The sequence below is a fragment of the Raphanus sativus genome, chromosome 5 (genome assembly GCF_000801105.2).
Source record: "Raphanus sativus cultivar WK10039 chromosome 5, ASM80110v3, whole genome shotgun sequence".
Lineage (NCBI taxonomy): Eukaryota > Viridiplantae > Streptophyta > Magnoliopsida > Brassicales > Brassicaceae > Raphanus > Raphanus sativus.
The window spans coordinates 2,169,253-2,185,637 of NC_079515.1; the positions used below are offsets into that span (position 1 = coordinate 2,169,253).

General features: G+C 37.7%; 4 protein-coding genes across 4 annotated transcripts; all 4 read right to left on the bottom strand.

The window, feature by feature from the left end:
• Positions 1–1,646: 1,646 nt before the first annotated feature.
• LOC108861672 (heavy metal-associated isoprenylated plant protein 32) lies at positions 1,647–4,135 on the bottom strand. The gene is given in 6 exon segments (XM_018635598.2): positions 1,647–2,137; positions 2,140–2,382; positions 2,384–3,219; positions 3,373–3,448; positions 3,537–3,689; positions 3,805–4,135. Coding segments are annotated over 5 exon segments (1,488 nt in total). The 5' UTR covers positions 3,567–3,689; positions 3,805–4,135; the 3' UTR covers positions 1,647–1,834.
• A 1,848-nt stretch (positions 4,136–5,983) lies between these two features.
• Positions 5,984–7,765, bottom strand: LOC108861673 (probable E3 ubiquitin-protein ligase LUL4). The gene is given in 4 exon segments (XM_018635599.2): positions 5,984–6,268; positions 6,369–6,457; positions 6,460–6,842; positions 7,198–7,765. Coding segments are annotated over 4 exon segments (1,077 nt in total). The 5' UTR covers positions 7,674–7,765; the 3' UTR covers positions 5,984–6,139.
• A 2,610-nt stretch (positions 7,766–10,375) lies between these two features.
• LOC108861674 (uncharacterized) lies at positions 10,376–11,085 on the bottom strand. The gene has a single exon (XM_018635600.2). It carries the CDS (start codon positions 11,037–11,039, stop codon positions 10,524–10,526), a length of 516 nt encoding a protein of 171 aa, XP_018491102.1. The 5' UTR covers positions 11,040–11,085; the 3' UTR covers positions 10,376–10,523.
• A 2,366-nt stretch (positions 11,086–13,451) lies between these two features.
• LOC108861669 (uncharacterized) lies at positions 13,452–16,011 on the bottom strand. The gene is made up of 2 exons (XM_018635597.2): positions 15,717–16,011; positions 13,452–15,489 (listed from the first exon to the last, which is right to left on the bottom strand). The coding sequence occupies exon 2, from the start codon at positions 15,487–15,489 to the stop codon at positions 13,705–13,707; it is 1,785 nt and encodes a 594-aa protein (XP_018491099.2). The 5' UTR covers positions 15,717–16,011; the 3' UTR covers positions 13,452–13,704.
• Positions 16,012–16,385: the final 374 nt, after the last annotated feature.

The following is a 16,385-nucleotide window of genomic DNA, read 5'->3' on the forward strand; positions in this document are numbered from 1 at the left end:
ACACTTTGTCGCTCACTTTTATTACTTGTCTTCACTTTTCAACTCTAAAAGCTCAATTTCGGGGGATCTAATCAATGCATAATACAGAAAAGGTGTAGGAACCCTGAACACTCTTTACGGAGTATACAATACTAAAAACAATAAATAAATTTCAATAGTTTTTGTAACAAGACAACCTTGTAAGAAAAGAAACAGTCAAGTTTAAAAGTTACATTTGATCATATAAATCTTCATTCATTTCCATGTATTTATATATATTTTCTTATCTTTGGAAACAGAAATTTCAATATAATAAAATACATCCTGGAAAATATATCGGTTAAAATATATTTATTGGATCAGATCAGTAGTAGTTTTTTTATAGCCCCAGTATACTTGAATATATATTTTTTACTTTTTTTTTTTTTGCTAAATATATATTTTTTTACTTCAATTTGCTTCTGTCGGCATATGTATATTATGTTTTATACATCATCCTGCGTGTATGTATTTCACGATTTCTTATATCAGCATGAGAAAATAGATCTATATAAGATAAAATATGTCAGCCAAAAAGGAAAACTGTTAACGTAATAAGCAGAATCTAAGGCGAATCCAAAAAAAAATTCTGCATCGGTAAGTTTGTATCATTGTATGTTATGTAAACGAAGCATGGAGAAGATAAGACGTACGCACTTCTGAACAACTCTACTGACGCTACACTTAGCTGCCACATAGCCTTTCATTTAACTCTTTCAACTTGTTCTCTAGGCCGGTCCCACCATCATCAATGTGACATCATGCATGATAGATAATCCATCATGTCCATGCATGATGAAAATGATATCTCACTTCATCTATCATAGTTTGAATACTATATGGATCAAAGACTAATCACTCGACATCGTATGGGCATTAGTGATACCACATAATTCTAAATATTTTGTGGATTAAAGTCATGTCATGAATGTAATTGATTTTTTTGTGGGTAAAATGTTAAATTGGATGTAATTGATTTGGTTGCGCAATAGTGATTGATAACCAAAAACCATACCGTCCAATAGTGTAAACGAGAGTGGATACGGTTACGTCGGACGTGAAATGGTGATAGAGATAGATGACCAGTTTTTATGTACTAGGTAGACAAATGTAACGTGATCACGACCCAGTTCTTGTTATTATTATTCACAAAATTAGTTATATGTCGTTATATTCAGATTATTATTTACCTAGTTTTTCTACCTTTAAGAGTTTTCATTTTAACTTTCGAATTATAAATCCAATAGGGTGACTTTTCTTCATCACCTTTTTTTTTTTACCTTAAACCAGGCAGCAGAAAAATAGTATTATTTTCTGTTAATTTAATTCAGAACTAAGAATAACAACAAGAAATTAAAGCAAGATCCATATATAGTGGAGGAAAAGGATCTTTATTATATAGTCCAGTCCGTGGGACACAACTCCAATTCCATTATGACTCCGTATCTTCTTATTATATACGACTTTTGTCAAATATAAAAATATGTTAATAAAATACTATATACCAAACGTATGAATATTCATATCTAATCATGATTTGGTATCTACCGAATCTGCTCACAGCAATATCGTATGTTCGTTAATTTATTGATCAGCAAATAAAAAGATTAGTGAAAGGAGAAAAACAATACTTCAATATAACTTAATATATAGACGAACGAACGTCCAAATCTTATATTAGAATTCTACAAAAACTAGTGAAACTATCACAAACTTGGAAACACAAACAACCTAAAAGAACTTAGGATTTTTTATCCGTCGAATACAAAAGAAAAAAGAAAGGATACACAAGTTTTATTTTTTCGATATTTTTAAATCACATAATATCGCAGCTTGACGTGTTCTCATCGCTAAAGGCGTGAGAGTATTGATCATTCCCATGAGGTGGATATGGATACGGGTACGGGTACGGATACGGGCTTGGATATTGATGCGGGTGTGGTGGCATGTAGTTAACTGCCGGTGGTGGCCTTGCGTACATCATTGGTTGGAACCGTTCGTTTCCCATGGCACGTTGCTGGTTCATAACCGCTGCTAAATACTGTTGTTGTTGTTGCTGCTGCTGCATTTGCATCGGGTCTGGCCCGGCTCCTTGGAAATAACCAGGTGGTACACCACCTCCTGGCCGGTTGCCGGTAATCCTTGAACCGCCGGAATATTTCCCATTGGACCACCCATACCCATTGGACCACCCATAGGCATGTTCATGTTTTGTGGTCCTCCGCCTCCCATTGGACGGAAACCTGCTGGCAGTCCTCCAGCCATGGGCCCACCACCACCACCACCACCGTTACCCTTCTTTCCGGCGTTTGGACCACCGCCTCCACCGCCGCTTTTACCATCTTGTGGTTGTCCACCACCACCACCACCGTTTTTTACCACCGTTCTTGCCTCCACCCTGGTTTTGGTTCCCACCGCCACCAGCAGGACCACCTTTTCCACCGCCACCGCCGCCGGGACCACCTTTACCACCACCGCCGCCACCACCGCCGCCGCCGTTTCCACCGCCAGGAGCTCCTTTACCGCCAAGAATAGCGTTCTTTTGAGCGTTCATCATCATCATCTGCTGAGCGTTAGGCATCATCATGTTAGGCTTCATCTTATTAGACGGAGGAGGGAGATCACCGAACTCGTCATCATCAAACTCGTCGTCATCAGTAAACTCATCATCAAACTCATCGTCATCAGTGAACTCATCATCATCCTCGTCATCCTCAGGAACATCGAACTTCACTCCTTTCTGGTTCTGGTTCTTGTTCGCAGGAGGAGGAGCAACAGAGCCCTTAGAATCCTTCAACTGTGGAGGAAGCTTCAGATCTTGAAACCCTTTCATCTTCTGAATCTGTTGAAGCTGCTGAATCTGCTGTGGACTCAGCTGTTGACCCATCTTCGGCCCATTACTGTTACCTCCGCCGCCTCCTCCACCCCCACCTCCACCGCCACCTCCACCGCCATTCTTTGGACCTTTGTTGTTGTTATTGTTCTTTCCACCGACACCTTTTCCATTGTCTATCTGCATCCCTTTCATCTGATTGGCCAACTGTGATTGATTCTGATTGTTGTTGTTGTTACCCTTTGGAGCTCCCCAGATTTCAGCATGTTTACCAGATTTTGCGAGCTTCTTGATGAGAACAGAAGGATCTACGTTCCCAGAGACCGTCACTTTCCCTTGGTCTGAATCAATCTTGGTCGTGAAAACACCTGAGTTTTTTTTTCAGACAAAACACAAAATGAGTTTATTGTTTCAGACAAAACACACAACATGAGTTTCAAGACTTTGGTCAACAATCTTGACAAAATCTTAAGAAAGTCAAAAGAGATTATTTGAGTTTGATTTTTTTTTTTGTTCTTTACCTTCTATTTTCTGCAAGATTTTCTTGACTTTCTGCTTACATCCATCACAGTGTATGTTCACTTTAAGAACACAGGTCTACAAATGAAAATTCACATATTCAAGAGAAGATTATTTTGTTGAAAATAAAAATATTCATAAGGAATATCAGAATCGGTAAACGAACCTGGATCTTCATCAACTCCTCTTTACTCATTTTTTCTCAACAGTATGGTGAAATGAAAAAAAAAAGATTAGTAGAAACTCAAATCTCTTTCTCTCTCTCTCTCTCTTTATTACCAGATCTGAGAAGACTACTCCTTGTACTTCCAACTAAAATCTGGACAACATAAAGCAAGAAAATGTTATTTTAACACATTCTAAAGGACACAACAAAGAGAACACATCACTGCATATACAAAAATATTCAGATATGTGACGTCTGAGGAAGATACCTTTCTTTCTTAACAAAGAGGCTGAGAGAGAAATAAACAGAGAAGAAGGAGAATGCGAGACGAGCTTGACAGTAGGAAGAAAGTTTCAGACTTTACAGCAAGTTGGTGAACATTAACTTCTCCACTTCATCTTTTTCAGAGTCAGAGAGAGAGAGGAGCAAGTCTCTGCTTCAATTTAATAGAAGAAAGGAGTGAGCAATAGTTTTTATTATCTTATGTATTTTATTTTGTTAGCCTAAGCTTAGACAAAAAAAATATTTCACGCGATATAGTCCCTCATTATTTAAGTTGAGACGGATAAGAGAAAATGAAATGTACAGAATAATATTTCACAAAGCTTTTCTCGATGATTTATAAGCTCAAATCTTAAGCAAATTAGCAATGTGTTATGTTTTCTAATTTTCCAATTTTTATATATATAGCCGCAACTATAGGTTGGAAACCTAAAAACGAATGACAAGATATAAAATTAGTTAAAATATACCAAACACAACAAATATCGCAATTATTTTGGTAACTAGTATAAGCTGAGTACATTATAAAATATTAGTTATAACGTAAAAAACATTATATAAATTAAGGGATAAATAGAAGTCTACATTGAAAAACAAATTTGGTTATATAAAATTAAGCGATAATATAACTAGATAATAATAGAAAACGGAGAGTGGGTCTGGGTTATGATGAAGGCCTCGTATTTCATATACTATAGTAGACATAATCACGTTTTCTGCCAGATCTCAATAGGTTTCTCTTATTTTAAAATGTACATCTCAATTACTTTTTAATACAGTATATAATATTCATTTTTCTAGCTATGATATAAACTTTTATTTTCAGATACTTTTCTTCGACGCATTTACTACTATCATTGCTCCTTGTTGTTGTTAAAGCCTAAACATAACATGAAACACAACTCTCTTGCCTATCTTTTCTTTCCTTTTGTCTTAAAATAATACTACTATTTAAGAATTCACATTTTTCATATAGATGAGCATTTAAAGTGACCTAAAATAAAGTTGGTCATCTAATAAATATAATGATATTTTCCTTAGGAGAAAAGAAGAATGGAATCGTTTTCTAGGTAAAATGTACTTGTATTTATTTAATTTTATTACTATCACGTTTTTTGACTAACCCTGATCAAATAATATAAAATTTTAAGATTACGATCTCTAACCCTTGTTTGATATGATGGTTCTTCATTATTGATAGAAAAATGAAACTATACGAAACATAATATGCACATTCGGAAAGTTCCAAAAACATTGGGTTAAAAAAACTGGCATGGTTGAGATTAATAATGGGCTTTTGTCGTTTGAAGTTTTGCCTAATCTAAATAGCTGTTGATCACATGAGTGTCTCTGCACATGACATGGCTCTTCTTCTTCTTATTCACAAAATGACATTATATTCTCTTGAAGCTTTTGTCCGATTCTCTTCTCGTGCTACACTCTTTTCCTTTGGATTCGTTTTCAATCTCACATATTGGGAAAGTGAATTATTGTACGTTTGGGACTCTAAAAGGTAGTATTTCTCATCGACGTCACCCTCGATAATAATTCATTTTAGTCAATAATATGGAGACAAAACTATTTACATATTTAGATTAAAATTAATACATGAACTTTCTCATTAAAAAAAATTAGATCACACCCAATTGACTGTCAGTAAATATAATTATTATCTATATATATTTCAGATCAGACTTCCTAATACCAACAGATAACAAATCAAAATGAAGACTTTTCTCATTTCAAAAGTTTGAACATTCTCTTAAAAGAATGGAACTGTAATTTTTATTTATTTAAAAGGACCCTTTTTAACTTTTAAGCATAATCTCAGTGGGAAACATTCTTTTTCCTCCGGCAGCTTTTCTTCAGTGGTGTTTTAAATTTGTAGCTTAATAGGCTAAAAGCAGAAAAGTTTCTTCCTCTTCAACTTCAGCTATGTTTTAATCTCTCTTCTTTTGAGTTTATGCAAAGACCAAAGTATTTTATGTTCTCTAATAATCTTTGACTTCCTCGAGAAAAGGGTTAAATAACAAAACAAATGCAAGTATATAATTATAACTAATTCTTGTAGAACTAACCTTATAGAATTTTTTTTTAAAAAGACTTGTAGAATTATAGCCAAGTAACTCAACATAAGCATTGAAAACATGGAGTGGGTTGTTGAGTGTGAGGAATATACATAGACTACTACTTGTATCTTCCACATACAAAGTTTTAACAAAAACAAATATACATGCGGCATGAAGTTACACAACAATGATCCAAAAATACATATTCGGACATGGAAGACTTCCAATAAAAGAAAAGGAGAACCTTCTTCTTCAAGTAAAATGCTGTTCATCCCTACTACTGTTCACGTTGATCTCTAAGAGCTCCTCGATAGGGTGTCTACAAATCGGACATTTATTCGACTGAAGCCTCAATTCTTTAGCACAGTCGCTACACATGCACTGCAAAGACAGAACATAAAGACAACTATTAGACGTAAGAACAAAGCAAACTCAAAAAGCACTTCTCTTGAAACTTGATTGTAATAAAAGCTTTAGTTACCAAATGTCTACAAGGCAGCACAGCGGTGTCCTTAGCCTCAGTCATACAGATCACACATTCTTTACCCGAACCACTGTCCTCTAACCCGAGGATGCACCTTGAGTGGTCGATCCATACAACTCACGCAGTTCATATCGAACTCCTTCGATCCAAAGAATCTGCTTCATAACTTTCACCTGGAAAGATCCATCGCTGTCTCTCTCAAGAACCGCCTGCGTGACTTGCTTATGAACTGATGATGATGGAGAGATCACCGTCTCAGCTGATATAACGAGCGGGTACACGTCTTCTTCTAAGGGTTTTGACAGATCGTCAAGAGCGAAGAAGCTCAGGTCGGTTCCTGTCCCTGAAGGCTGTAGAAACCTCTGTCCAGGACCTTTCTGGAAAGAGAACCTTGTCGGTGGATACACCTCTGGAAACTGCGGGACGAACGTGCAGTTTGGTTCCTCCTCTGCAAAGAAGGTGATAGTGAAACTGAAAATGAAAATGAAAATGAAATGAGAATACACATCCCCATCAAACATATCATGCAAAAGCTTGAACCTTGGGATCATTATACACATACCCATCAAACATATTATGCAAAAGCTTGAACCTTGGGGTCATTATACACATACCCATCAAGCATATCATGCAAAGGTTGAACCTTTTCTATCAGAAAGGGTTTCCATGTGTAAAGATCTTTCCTTTTAATAGTTCCATGAGCCTAAACTTGCTAATTTCGAGTTTCATGAGCCTAAACTTGCTAATTTAGTCCTAATTGTGGCTCTAACCCCTAATTGTTATGGATCACCTCTAATAAAGCTAGATCAGTGAATATATTATATACCTGCCGTGGAAGATGGCATCGAAGACGAATGAGACTAGATGGTGGGCAGGGACAGACTCGTCTACTTGGAGCCTCAACGTATCTCTATGCACATTGACATCGTTCCTCACCTTCTTGGCGTTCTGATTCTCCACGTAAGGTGGTGGAAGAGGCTGCATTGGCGTTTGCGGGCAGACAAATCCAGGTCTCATCGTTGGACCCCACCAATTGGGCTGTGCGGTGGTGAGATACTGAGGATGTTGAGGGTAGTAATGGTAAGGATGGCCGTAGGAACAAGTGTTGATCTGTGGCGGGGGTGGTGGTTGTATGTGGTAAGTTGAGTAGTTGTAGTCATAATGCGGTTGAAATGGCTGCGGCGGTGGAGGAGGAGGAGGATCGAGATAATAGTAAGGCGGTGGAGGATGGTGGTGGTGGTGGAGGAGGAGGTGACGGCGGTTGTTCTGTCGTCTTCTGTTGGTGCTAAAGGAGATCCCCATCGGTGATAAGAGTTACAAGGAAAGTAAAAGCAGGAGAGAAGGAGACTGAAGAAGAAGATTTTGGAAGTCAGACAGACAGGTGTGTAGTTGAAGTGTTGATGCTTTTTGACTTCTTTGTGTTTTTTCTTTTACTTTTGTCTTTTTTTCTTTCTTTTAAACCGAGGGGATGAAACATGTGTTCTGTTCGGTTTGTTTTATTTTATTTGGTTTGTTTGATTGGTTTTGGTTTATGAAAGGGTAGATATCATTCATTGTCATAATTTCATTTGTATTTTTGTTATTTTTACTAACTTAATCTGTAATATTTTAGTAGCTGGCCTAAGGATGTCTACGGCAGCTCTGGTTAAGCGGGTTTTAGTTGTACCGGAGGAACTCATGGCTTCGAGAGCACAATGACATAGCTGGTGTGAGGGTGAAGTGAGAAGTTCGGTTTCAACTTTTTACTCTGTCTTTTGTGGTTTTATCAAGTTCTTGGTCTGTTTGATCTTATAAGTTTAGCCACTATCTTAGAATTGTTGTTTGTTGTTTCGGTTAGTTTCCCATGTGTGGGCTTAATTTCCGGGGACATTCATGTCGTCCGCCGGCTTCAGTTGATCGGGATTGTGTTAATCTCCTGTTGTGTAATGGTTTTGTGTTCTAATGAAAATATGTTTTGAGGAAAAAAAAAAATCTGTAATATTTTTACAATGATCTAAGAGCACGTTCAACGGTAGTTTTTAACAATGTTTCTTAGAAAAAAAATATTATAATACTTAGTTTTTAGGTTTTTGTGTCCGCTAAAGTCTGTCGAACACCGTAAATAAGGATTGATCCTTCTGTGAATTCGTCACTGTTCGTGGGCTCCGCTATATGTGGCGGCCTACGATTTGTCAGCTTTTTTTTTTAATTCGAACGAAAAAAAATAGTAAAATATTCCAAATTTTCTCTTTGGTTATTGTGGGTGCTCTAATTCTTAGTTTTCTTTTCCTACCAGCAATGTGTTTTGGTAGCCAAAACTTTAACGAGACTTCCCACTGTTGATGGTGTTTTATTGCTTGCTTTATAGACAACTACGATGAAATTAAATTACAATCTTAGATTGTGGTGAGATTCAAATGAGATTATGGTGAGATTCAAATGTGCAACAATTCATATTTACAGTTGTGCCGGAATACATTGTATAAAGTAAAACTATAAACAAAGAAATGTGGGAGCTGATATGGATCTCGTGTCTACCACTTAGTAACAAACATTCTTAGTTGTTGTTTTTTTTTTTTGTTATTTTGGTTAGTACTGCTAGTCTGCTACTAATGCAATGAAGAAGCTTTCAAAGAAAAACTGTATATAGGGCTGGAGAACATACACACGCTACAAGCAGAAATTCCACTTTCATGTGGAATTGGTTCTTTATTCATAACATGTATTCCAATAATGATATGGTTTGATCTCATGTAATGATTTTCTTAGGATTCTAAAGATAACATGACGACTAAGACTGAACCAATCATAGGTTTCTGTTTATACGGCAATGTATTTTGGTAGCCAAAACTTTCACCGGACTTTCCAATGGTAATGGTGTTTCATTGTTGCTTTGTTCATTGTGGTGAGATTCAAATGTGCAACAATCAGTATTTACAGTTGTATTGGAATACATTGTCTACTGTATAGTTATAACCAAAAAGATGTTCCTGTGGGAGATGATGTAGACACTGAATAACAGATATTCTTTGTTTTGGTTAGTACTGCTAATAATGCAATGGAGGAGCTTTCAAACAGAAGTGGTTAGGTTTTTAATTTCTTGGTAACTTTGACTTTGTAAATTTTTCCACCTAATCTCTCACTAACTATCGTGTTGATGCTACTCAAAAGTCAACTCTACAACTTGGAGAATTTGTATAGCTTTTTTTTTTTGAACACATGAGAATTTGTATAGCTAGATACTATACTAGAGTTATGTTTTCCCAAGTCTTAGCTTACATCTAATGCGGAAAATTGATTTTGTATGAACTTTAAATATTTAAGTCTCATCAGCCATCATGTATACAAGCTGCACTGATCCTTTATTGAGGTTTAACCGAAAGTTCAGTGCATCAAATATTGGACATCCGATGATACACAACATGGCACGATTGAATTAATTTATTAGTGCTCTACCAAAGTGGAGAGGATCTGAGGAAGGTCATTATTTTGCCTGCCATCAAAGCACCTCATCACTGAGTTTTGTTGCCTTTCTCAAACGAGAAAACAAAAAATAACACAACGCATTATTGATATCATCGAGAAATGTGTAAAGATAAGATCTCTCTAAATATTGATTGTTTTTCAACAAGAAAGAAGACCAAAGACACCTAGAGGAATAGTCTTCACTATTTCATCACTATTAGGAACTTCAAAGAAACTTTCTTGAAATTTGGATTATGAACCCTTCATAGATCATTTGTGTGGAATTTTTTTAACATAGTTTAAACTTCAAAGATTATTCATGGACCATTCGTGTGAATATATCAGTAACACTTATACTATTTAACTATTAACCAAGTTGTGTTAACTTGATGACATAGCTTTGTTAATGTTTTTATTTCACTGTATATATATATATATATATATATATATATATATATATATATATATATTCCTCAACTACTACACATTCCAGCTAAGTAGATGTAGTTACCTCTTTTAGTAAGAAATTAGTTAGTGATGGCATTGTGTAATCCAATAAGTCCAAGATCAACAAGAGTCATTACTGGAGATGGAGTTGCATATAAATGGATACAGGCATCATGTTTCAAACAATGAAATGCATATTTAGCTTATATGTAGTACTCATAATTATATAGATGAAGTAATCAATAAGGAAAAATTTCACAATCAACACAAAGCAGAAGCTCTGTCTCTCTTCTCAACAGAGACACAACCTCTCTGTAAATCCTTAAAAATCCTAATCTCCGAGCAATCTCTCAGATCATCAAGACTCACGTACTGTTGCTTCACCATCTTCGACAAGTCTGTACCCGTCTCGTGAACCCATACGTACGGCAAACACGTGTCATCGTAGTACAACCATCGACGTCCTTCCTGGTCAGGAACGTAGGCTCTGTGGAGGTTACTGTGTCTGAGCTTTTTGGAACGTCCCGGTTTGAGAGTGTGGACGCGTTTAAGGATCGACCCGACTCGAATCTGAAGCTCCACGGGACGATCAGAGAGGTTCCAGAAGCGGGTGGATGAAGTGGTGATTGAACAAGGGAGTAAGTGGGTCCGGTCTCCACAACCGCCGTAGCATTGTCGGAGGAAGAGGAGGAGAAAGCTGAGCCTTGGGAGCTTGCCTTTGATAGACTCTAGCATCTCTTTTGTGAACTTCACTTTTGTTGTTTTCATCGTATCCATTTTTTTCTCTCTTCTTTCTTTTATGGGATGTTGGATTTTATAGTGTGATATATATGTGTGTGGCAAATAGTAAATGCAAGAGGAATATCATCATTGTGTTAATATTTGAATTATTAGAAAAAATAACATATTGTTTACTATTGAATTGATTGTTAATAATTGAGTGGTGTCAAGAAATTTAAGTTGAACAAGTCGAACTTCTATCGAACCATTACTATTTCAGTCAAAACTCTGAAATGCTATGATAAAATTTACACTTTTGAGTTATTTTTCAGCAAATCCAAAACTAAGCCGAACCAACAGAAAAGCCAAATCAAATTGAAACCGATACATTTCAGTTTGGTTATAAATTTTCTAAAAGGAAAGAGTCAACGTATCCTAAACCATATTAAACTGGATATATAGTGGAATGTCCATTCTTGTTTTAAACCATATCTTAATTCTCAAGTCTCATATCCCAAATTTCAGATAACGAAAAACATTAAAATACAATTTTAATATAAGTTTCAGCGACGTTTATCTGAAAAAGGTGCGTCACAACTTAAGCCATAAAATCTAAAAATGCTTATCGCAAAGATTTGGAAACCGATCTATATTCATGTGGTGAAGGAAATTGTGTGGGTCGCCAGCCAAGAATCAAAGGACGGGCGACAAATACTTCGTTGTTTCTCTTTAACAAGTTGATATACCTCGCTTCCTCCTTATGCAAAAGAAAACAATATATATCTTTTTCTATACAACCAACCATACACACCATTAGGCCTGGGCGTTCGGGTACCCGTTGGCGTTCGGGTCGGGTTTTTCGGATTTTCGGGTTTTTGGGTTTACGCTCTTAGGTCCCATAGTAAAATTTCATTAGTACGGGTCGGATTCGGATAATAACATTTCGGGTTCGGTTAAAAATTATATTGCATCATAAAACCCATAAAGTAACCATATATCATTCGGGTTCGGGTTATATCGGTTCGGTTCGGATATAACCAAAGTAAAAAAAAAACAAAACCTTAAAGAAAAACATTTAAAAACAACTAAATTATTAAAATTTAACCTATCATACATAAAATTGCTAAAATAACAATAAAATGTTAAATCAAGAATGAAAACAAATAATATTTGTAAACAATATACATTATTATAGAGAGTAGACTTGTTATTTCAATGAACAAATTATAAACTACTTATTTATAACTAATTGTGTACTTAAAATATTTTTAATATTGTTAATATTTATTATTATATATCATATTACCATGAATATTAAATTTAATAACCAAAATACTTATATATATTTCAAAATATTTATATTAACTATTAGTTTCGGGTTTTTCGGGTTATCCGTTCGGGTTCGGTTAATAATACTTTGGGTTCAGATATTTTTTATACCACCCTACAAGATCCGTTCGGGTATTTTTACATTTCGGGTCGGATAACGGGTCGGATTTTTCGGTCCGGATTCGGTTCGGATTTCGGGTTCCGGATTTTATGCCCAAGCCTACACACCATTATGAAGCAAAGAAACTTTAATCTCCCTTTTGGTTTTTAATTAATTCCTTCTCATTCTATGAAATATGATTGTTCATCTGACCTGACCCAAATTGAAATGATTCATTCCCTGCTTAATTTTGTTTGACCAGTCCCTGATTTTTCGGCTCATTCTTTTCCCCTTTTTCCTTTTTCGTCCATATAGTATTGCCTCTAACCCTGGAGAATATTATTATATGTAAGAAAGAATGATTTTATTTTGTTTTAACTCCCTTTTCTATAGTTTATACAAACCAATAACCCGAACACTTATTACAATTTTTCTGTTTTAGACTTTTTATAAACAATGAAGTTAACAATAATATGATGACACTATCGTTTCCCTGATGATCAGTACTAGGAAGGAGCATATGTTCCAAACATCACTAATCCAAGCATTGGCTGCAACCAGTGACCATTTTAAGCTCTTTTGATTATTATTTATTTTTTCTAATTTAAAGAAAGCAGTTAATGGATAGAGACACTGCTAAATAGATTACCATCATATACGCAACCAAGAGTAGTCCAAGTATCGATCGGTTTTATAGATAAGAGGGATGAGAGGATGGTTAAATCAGAAAAAAAAAAACTCTAGATTTCAATTTTTGTAGGTTTAGTTAGCACGTAAGATTAACCTCAATCAAATTCATTTCAATGCAATGATTAAAGTAGTGTTATCCTTCAGTTTAGCAAGACAACACCATTGGAGTTTTTAATCAACCTAATCAACCTACAAATTAGTTGTCACTAGGTAAACTACTCTCTAAGCCAAGACCAATTCATGCATAAAAAAAAGAGAGTAATGAAAGACAGACAAAAGCTACTTCCAACTTAAAAAGTCAGTTTAAAGTTGGACAATGTACAGAGTAATGAAAGACAGACAAAAGCTACTTCCAACTTAAAAAGTCAGTTTAAAGTTGGACAATGTTGAAGACTTGTTCCACTAATAAAATCAGGAAAATGATTTACCAAACATTTGTTGTTCCACACTCTCGCCATTTATACATTACAAGAATAGAAACTCAAGCTTCAGTTGAGTTATTCCAAATAATAATTGATCTATACTCCAAAAAAATTAATATGAAAAAGTTTACACATAAATAAAGAATCCGTGACTCCTAAAGCCAAACATCGATCACCACTATTAGCTCACACACAATGCATTCAGCAACACGTGAACAAGCATCACATCCACAAAGTACTGATGCCCAATCTCACCATCCCTCCACCGCATTTTCGCAGGAGTTCTCCCGTAATGAACTCCATCGTTACACCGATTATCATAATGCCACGGATACGTCATATCAAAGTTATCAACCACGCTCGTGACCAACCCCGCATCCCTCATCTTCTCAAGAAACACACCGTTAAACGCCTCCATTTTGCTCGGATTAAACGCTAGCAACCTAGCGTAACCACCCGTCGCGATCGTGTTCCTGAAAATCACTTCAGGCGGCTTCAGTCCCCTGGCTTTGACCCCGTCGAAAACGTCTCTCCAGAACGCAGCCGCCGTCTCGGCACCTTTCTCAAAGGCTCTGATACTATGCCAGTGAATCCCATCGTGCAGACCAGAGTTCACAAACATAGCGTCCGGAACACGGTCTTTCTCCGAGAAGTACTTCTTGAGCAGCTCTCTAAAGTCTTTGTCTCTGAGCGAGTCTAGGCCTTGGTAGTTCTGCGTCTCGTTCCAGTGACCGTTGAAGATACTCGTGATCCTCACCGTCTCCGACGAGTTCTTCGGGTTGGAGAACTTCATGTCGAACCTCCTCGGCACAGCGGGGATCTCCGGATGACCCAAGACAAAGTTCAGCATGTTTCTAATCGAATCAACATGATTCGAATCCCCCCAGAAGAAGAGCCACTTGTTCTTCAAGCAACCCCAAGCCGTCTCTCCCGAGAACAGCTTGAAAGAGCAATGGGTGGAATAAACCCACCCATTGCTCTCTATACCTCCAACCGCCCCCTCGCACCACGGTTTCCGACAGGGGAAACCCGCGGGGAGACAGCGGTAACGCCCGTCGTTGCTGATCTGGCAGCTATCGTTCTTCCCCAGCCTTATCCATCTCCCTGACCACGCGTCCCTCGTAAAGTCGGATCTCTTACACGACCGGAGCTCTGGGAGAGAAACGTCATGCTTCTTGACGAAACGTAACCGGACGTTGTCGCGGAGCTTCCGGTCGAAGCCTAGACGCGATGTGCTGAACTTGAGTCCCTCGTAATGACGGAAGAGTAGAATCACGGTGAGGTTGAACTCTCCGGCGAACTCGGGATGAACCTGCAGCGACATCGAGTACGTTCCGTTGCCGAAGTCTTTCACCGGCGGTCTCGATTTCCAGTTCTCCCCGGATAAGTCGGTCTCGAAGTAGTCCCCGCCGACGCAGACTGGGGCTTTGGATTCGTCTAACGCTTGGAACGTGAACACGTGGATCTCCCCGGCGGTTAGCTCTAACGAATCAACACCGTCGACGCCGGGGAGGGAGATCTCGACGGTCTTCGCCTCCCTGCAAGGTTCTCCTCCCGGAGCCAGCCAGTTTCTCATGAGATTCGCCGTGAAATTCTTCTCCGGCTCGGCGGTTATCCACCGGAGTTGGACACGTGTCGAGTTCGTAGTGAGATTCGTCTTCTTCACGTTCGGATTAACCGTCGTGAGATTCTGTCGGTGGGGTTTGTCGGAATCTAGAAGATGAGGTTTTAGTGACGGCGAAGGGGAAGGAGAGGGAGAGGTAGTAGTTACTCGGAGGGAGTAGGCGTTGAGTCTCCACGGCTGCACGAAGGTTTGGATGGAGCAACCGTCGATGCTCCAGACGACTAACATGAGGAAGAAGACGAGTGTCGTGAAAGCACCGAGACGCCATCGAAGCAGAGGACTCGGCCGTAGTGTCAGTAACTGGCTCTGAACCGGAGATAGAATCGCTCCTTTCTCCGGCATCTGAAAAGATCCGACCAAAAAACAACAACAATTCAAAGTATTAAGATAAATCTGAGAAAGAACAAAAAAAAAACCGACCAAACTACAAATCAGTTCAACGACAAAGGGAAGTTCCAATGTGAGGTTTTTTTTTTGTTTAGTAAAGCTTACGCTTCTAGATTCTCCATAACTAGAAAACATTAAAAGTCAAAAACCCCTCACTTTATAATAATAAGATTAAAACTTACTCTAAATGCTTCAATGATGGCTACTTTCTCTTCCGGACAAGTAGAAGATGATGAAATGATTCACGCAATCCAGGAAAATAACAAAACTGTCCTAGGTTTTGTAGATTTTTAATTCCTCTAGATTCACCAAGAACTGCAAATCCTCCCAGTATCAGGAGAGAGAAGAAGAAGAGAGCTTCTAAATCCTCTTTAAAAGTGTTAAATTCTCATCTAAACATATCATATATCGTATAAATTAAAAGGGAAATAAATGAGGAAAATTGAATATTGGACAGCTAAAAGTTTGATCTCCAGGAAAATTTAGGACATGACAAGTGCAGCCAAAAAAGAATTTTAATGGAGGTGGAGAGGGGAGAAAAAGACAATCTTTATGTCTGGACGATTGTACCCTCGTTGTTCCAGTGGATTTACCATGACCACAGGCCGGTGAACGCGCTAGATAATGGACCAGCGAGGCAGCGACATGTGGACAACCAAGCGTTTTCAGAAGTCGCGTCTAGGGCTGGGCAAAAAATCCGAACCCGAAAAACCGAACCGAATCCGATCCGAAAAAGTAGCACCGAACCCGAACCGAAATTGATTAAATATCCGAACGGGTTCAAAATTTCGGTATTTAAAGAACCGAAACCGAACCCGATCCGAACCGAAATATTTTGGGTACCCGAATGT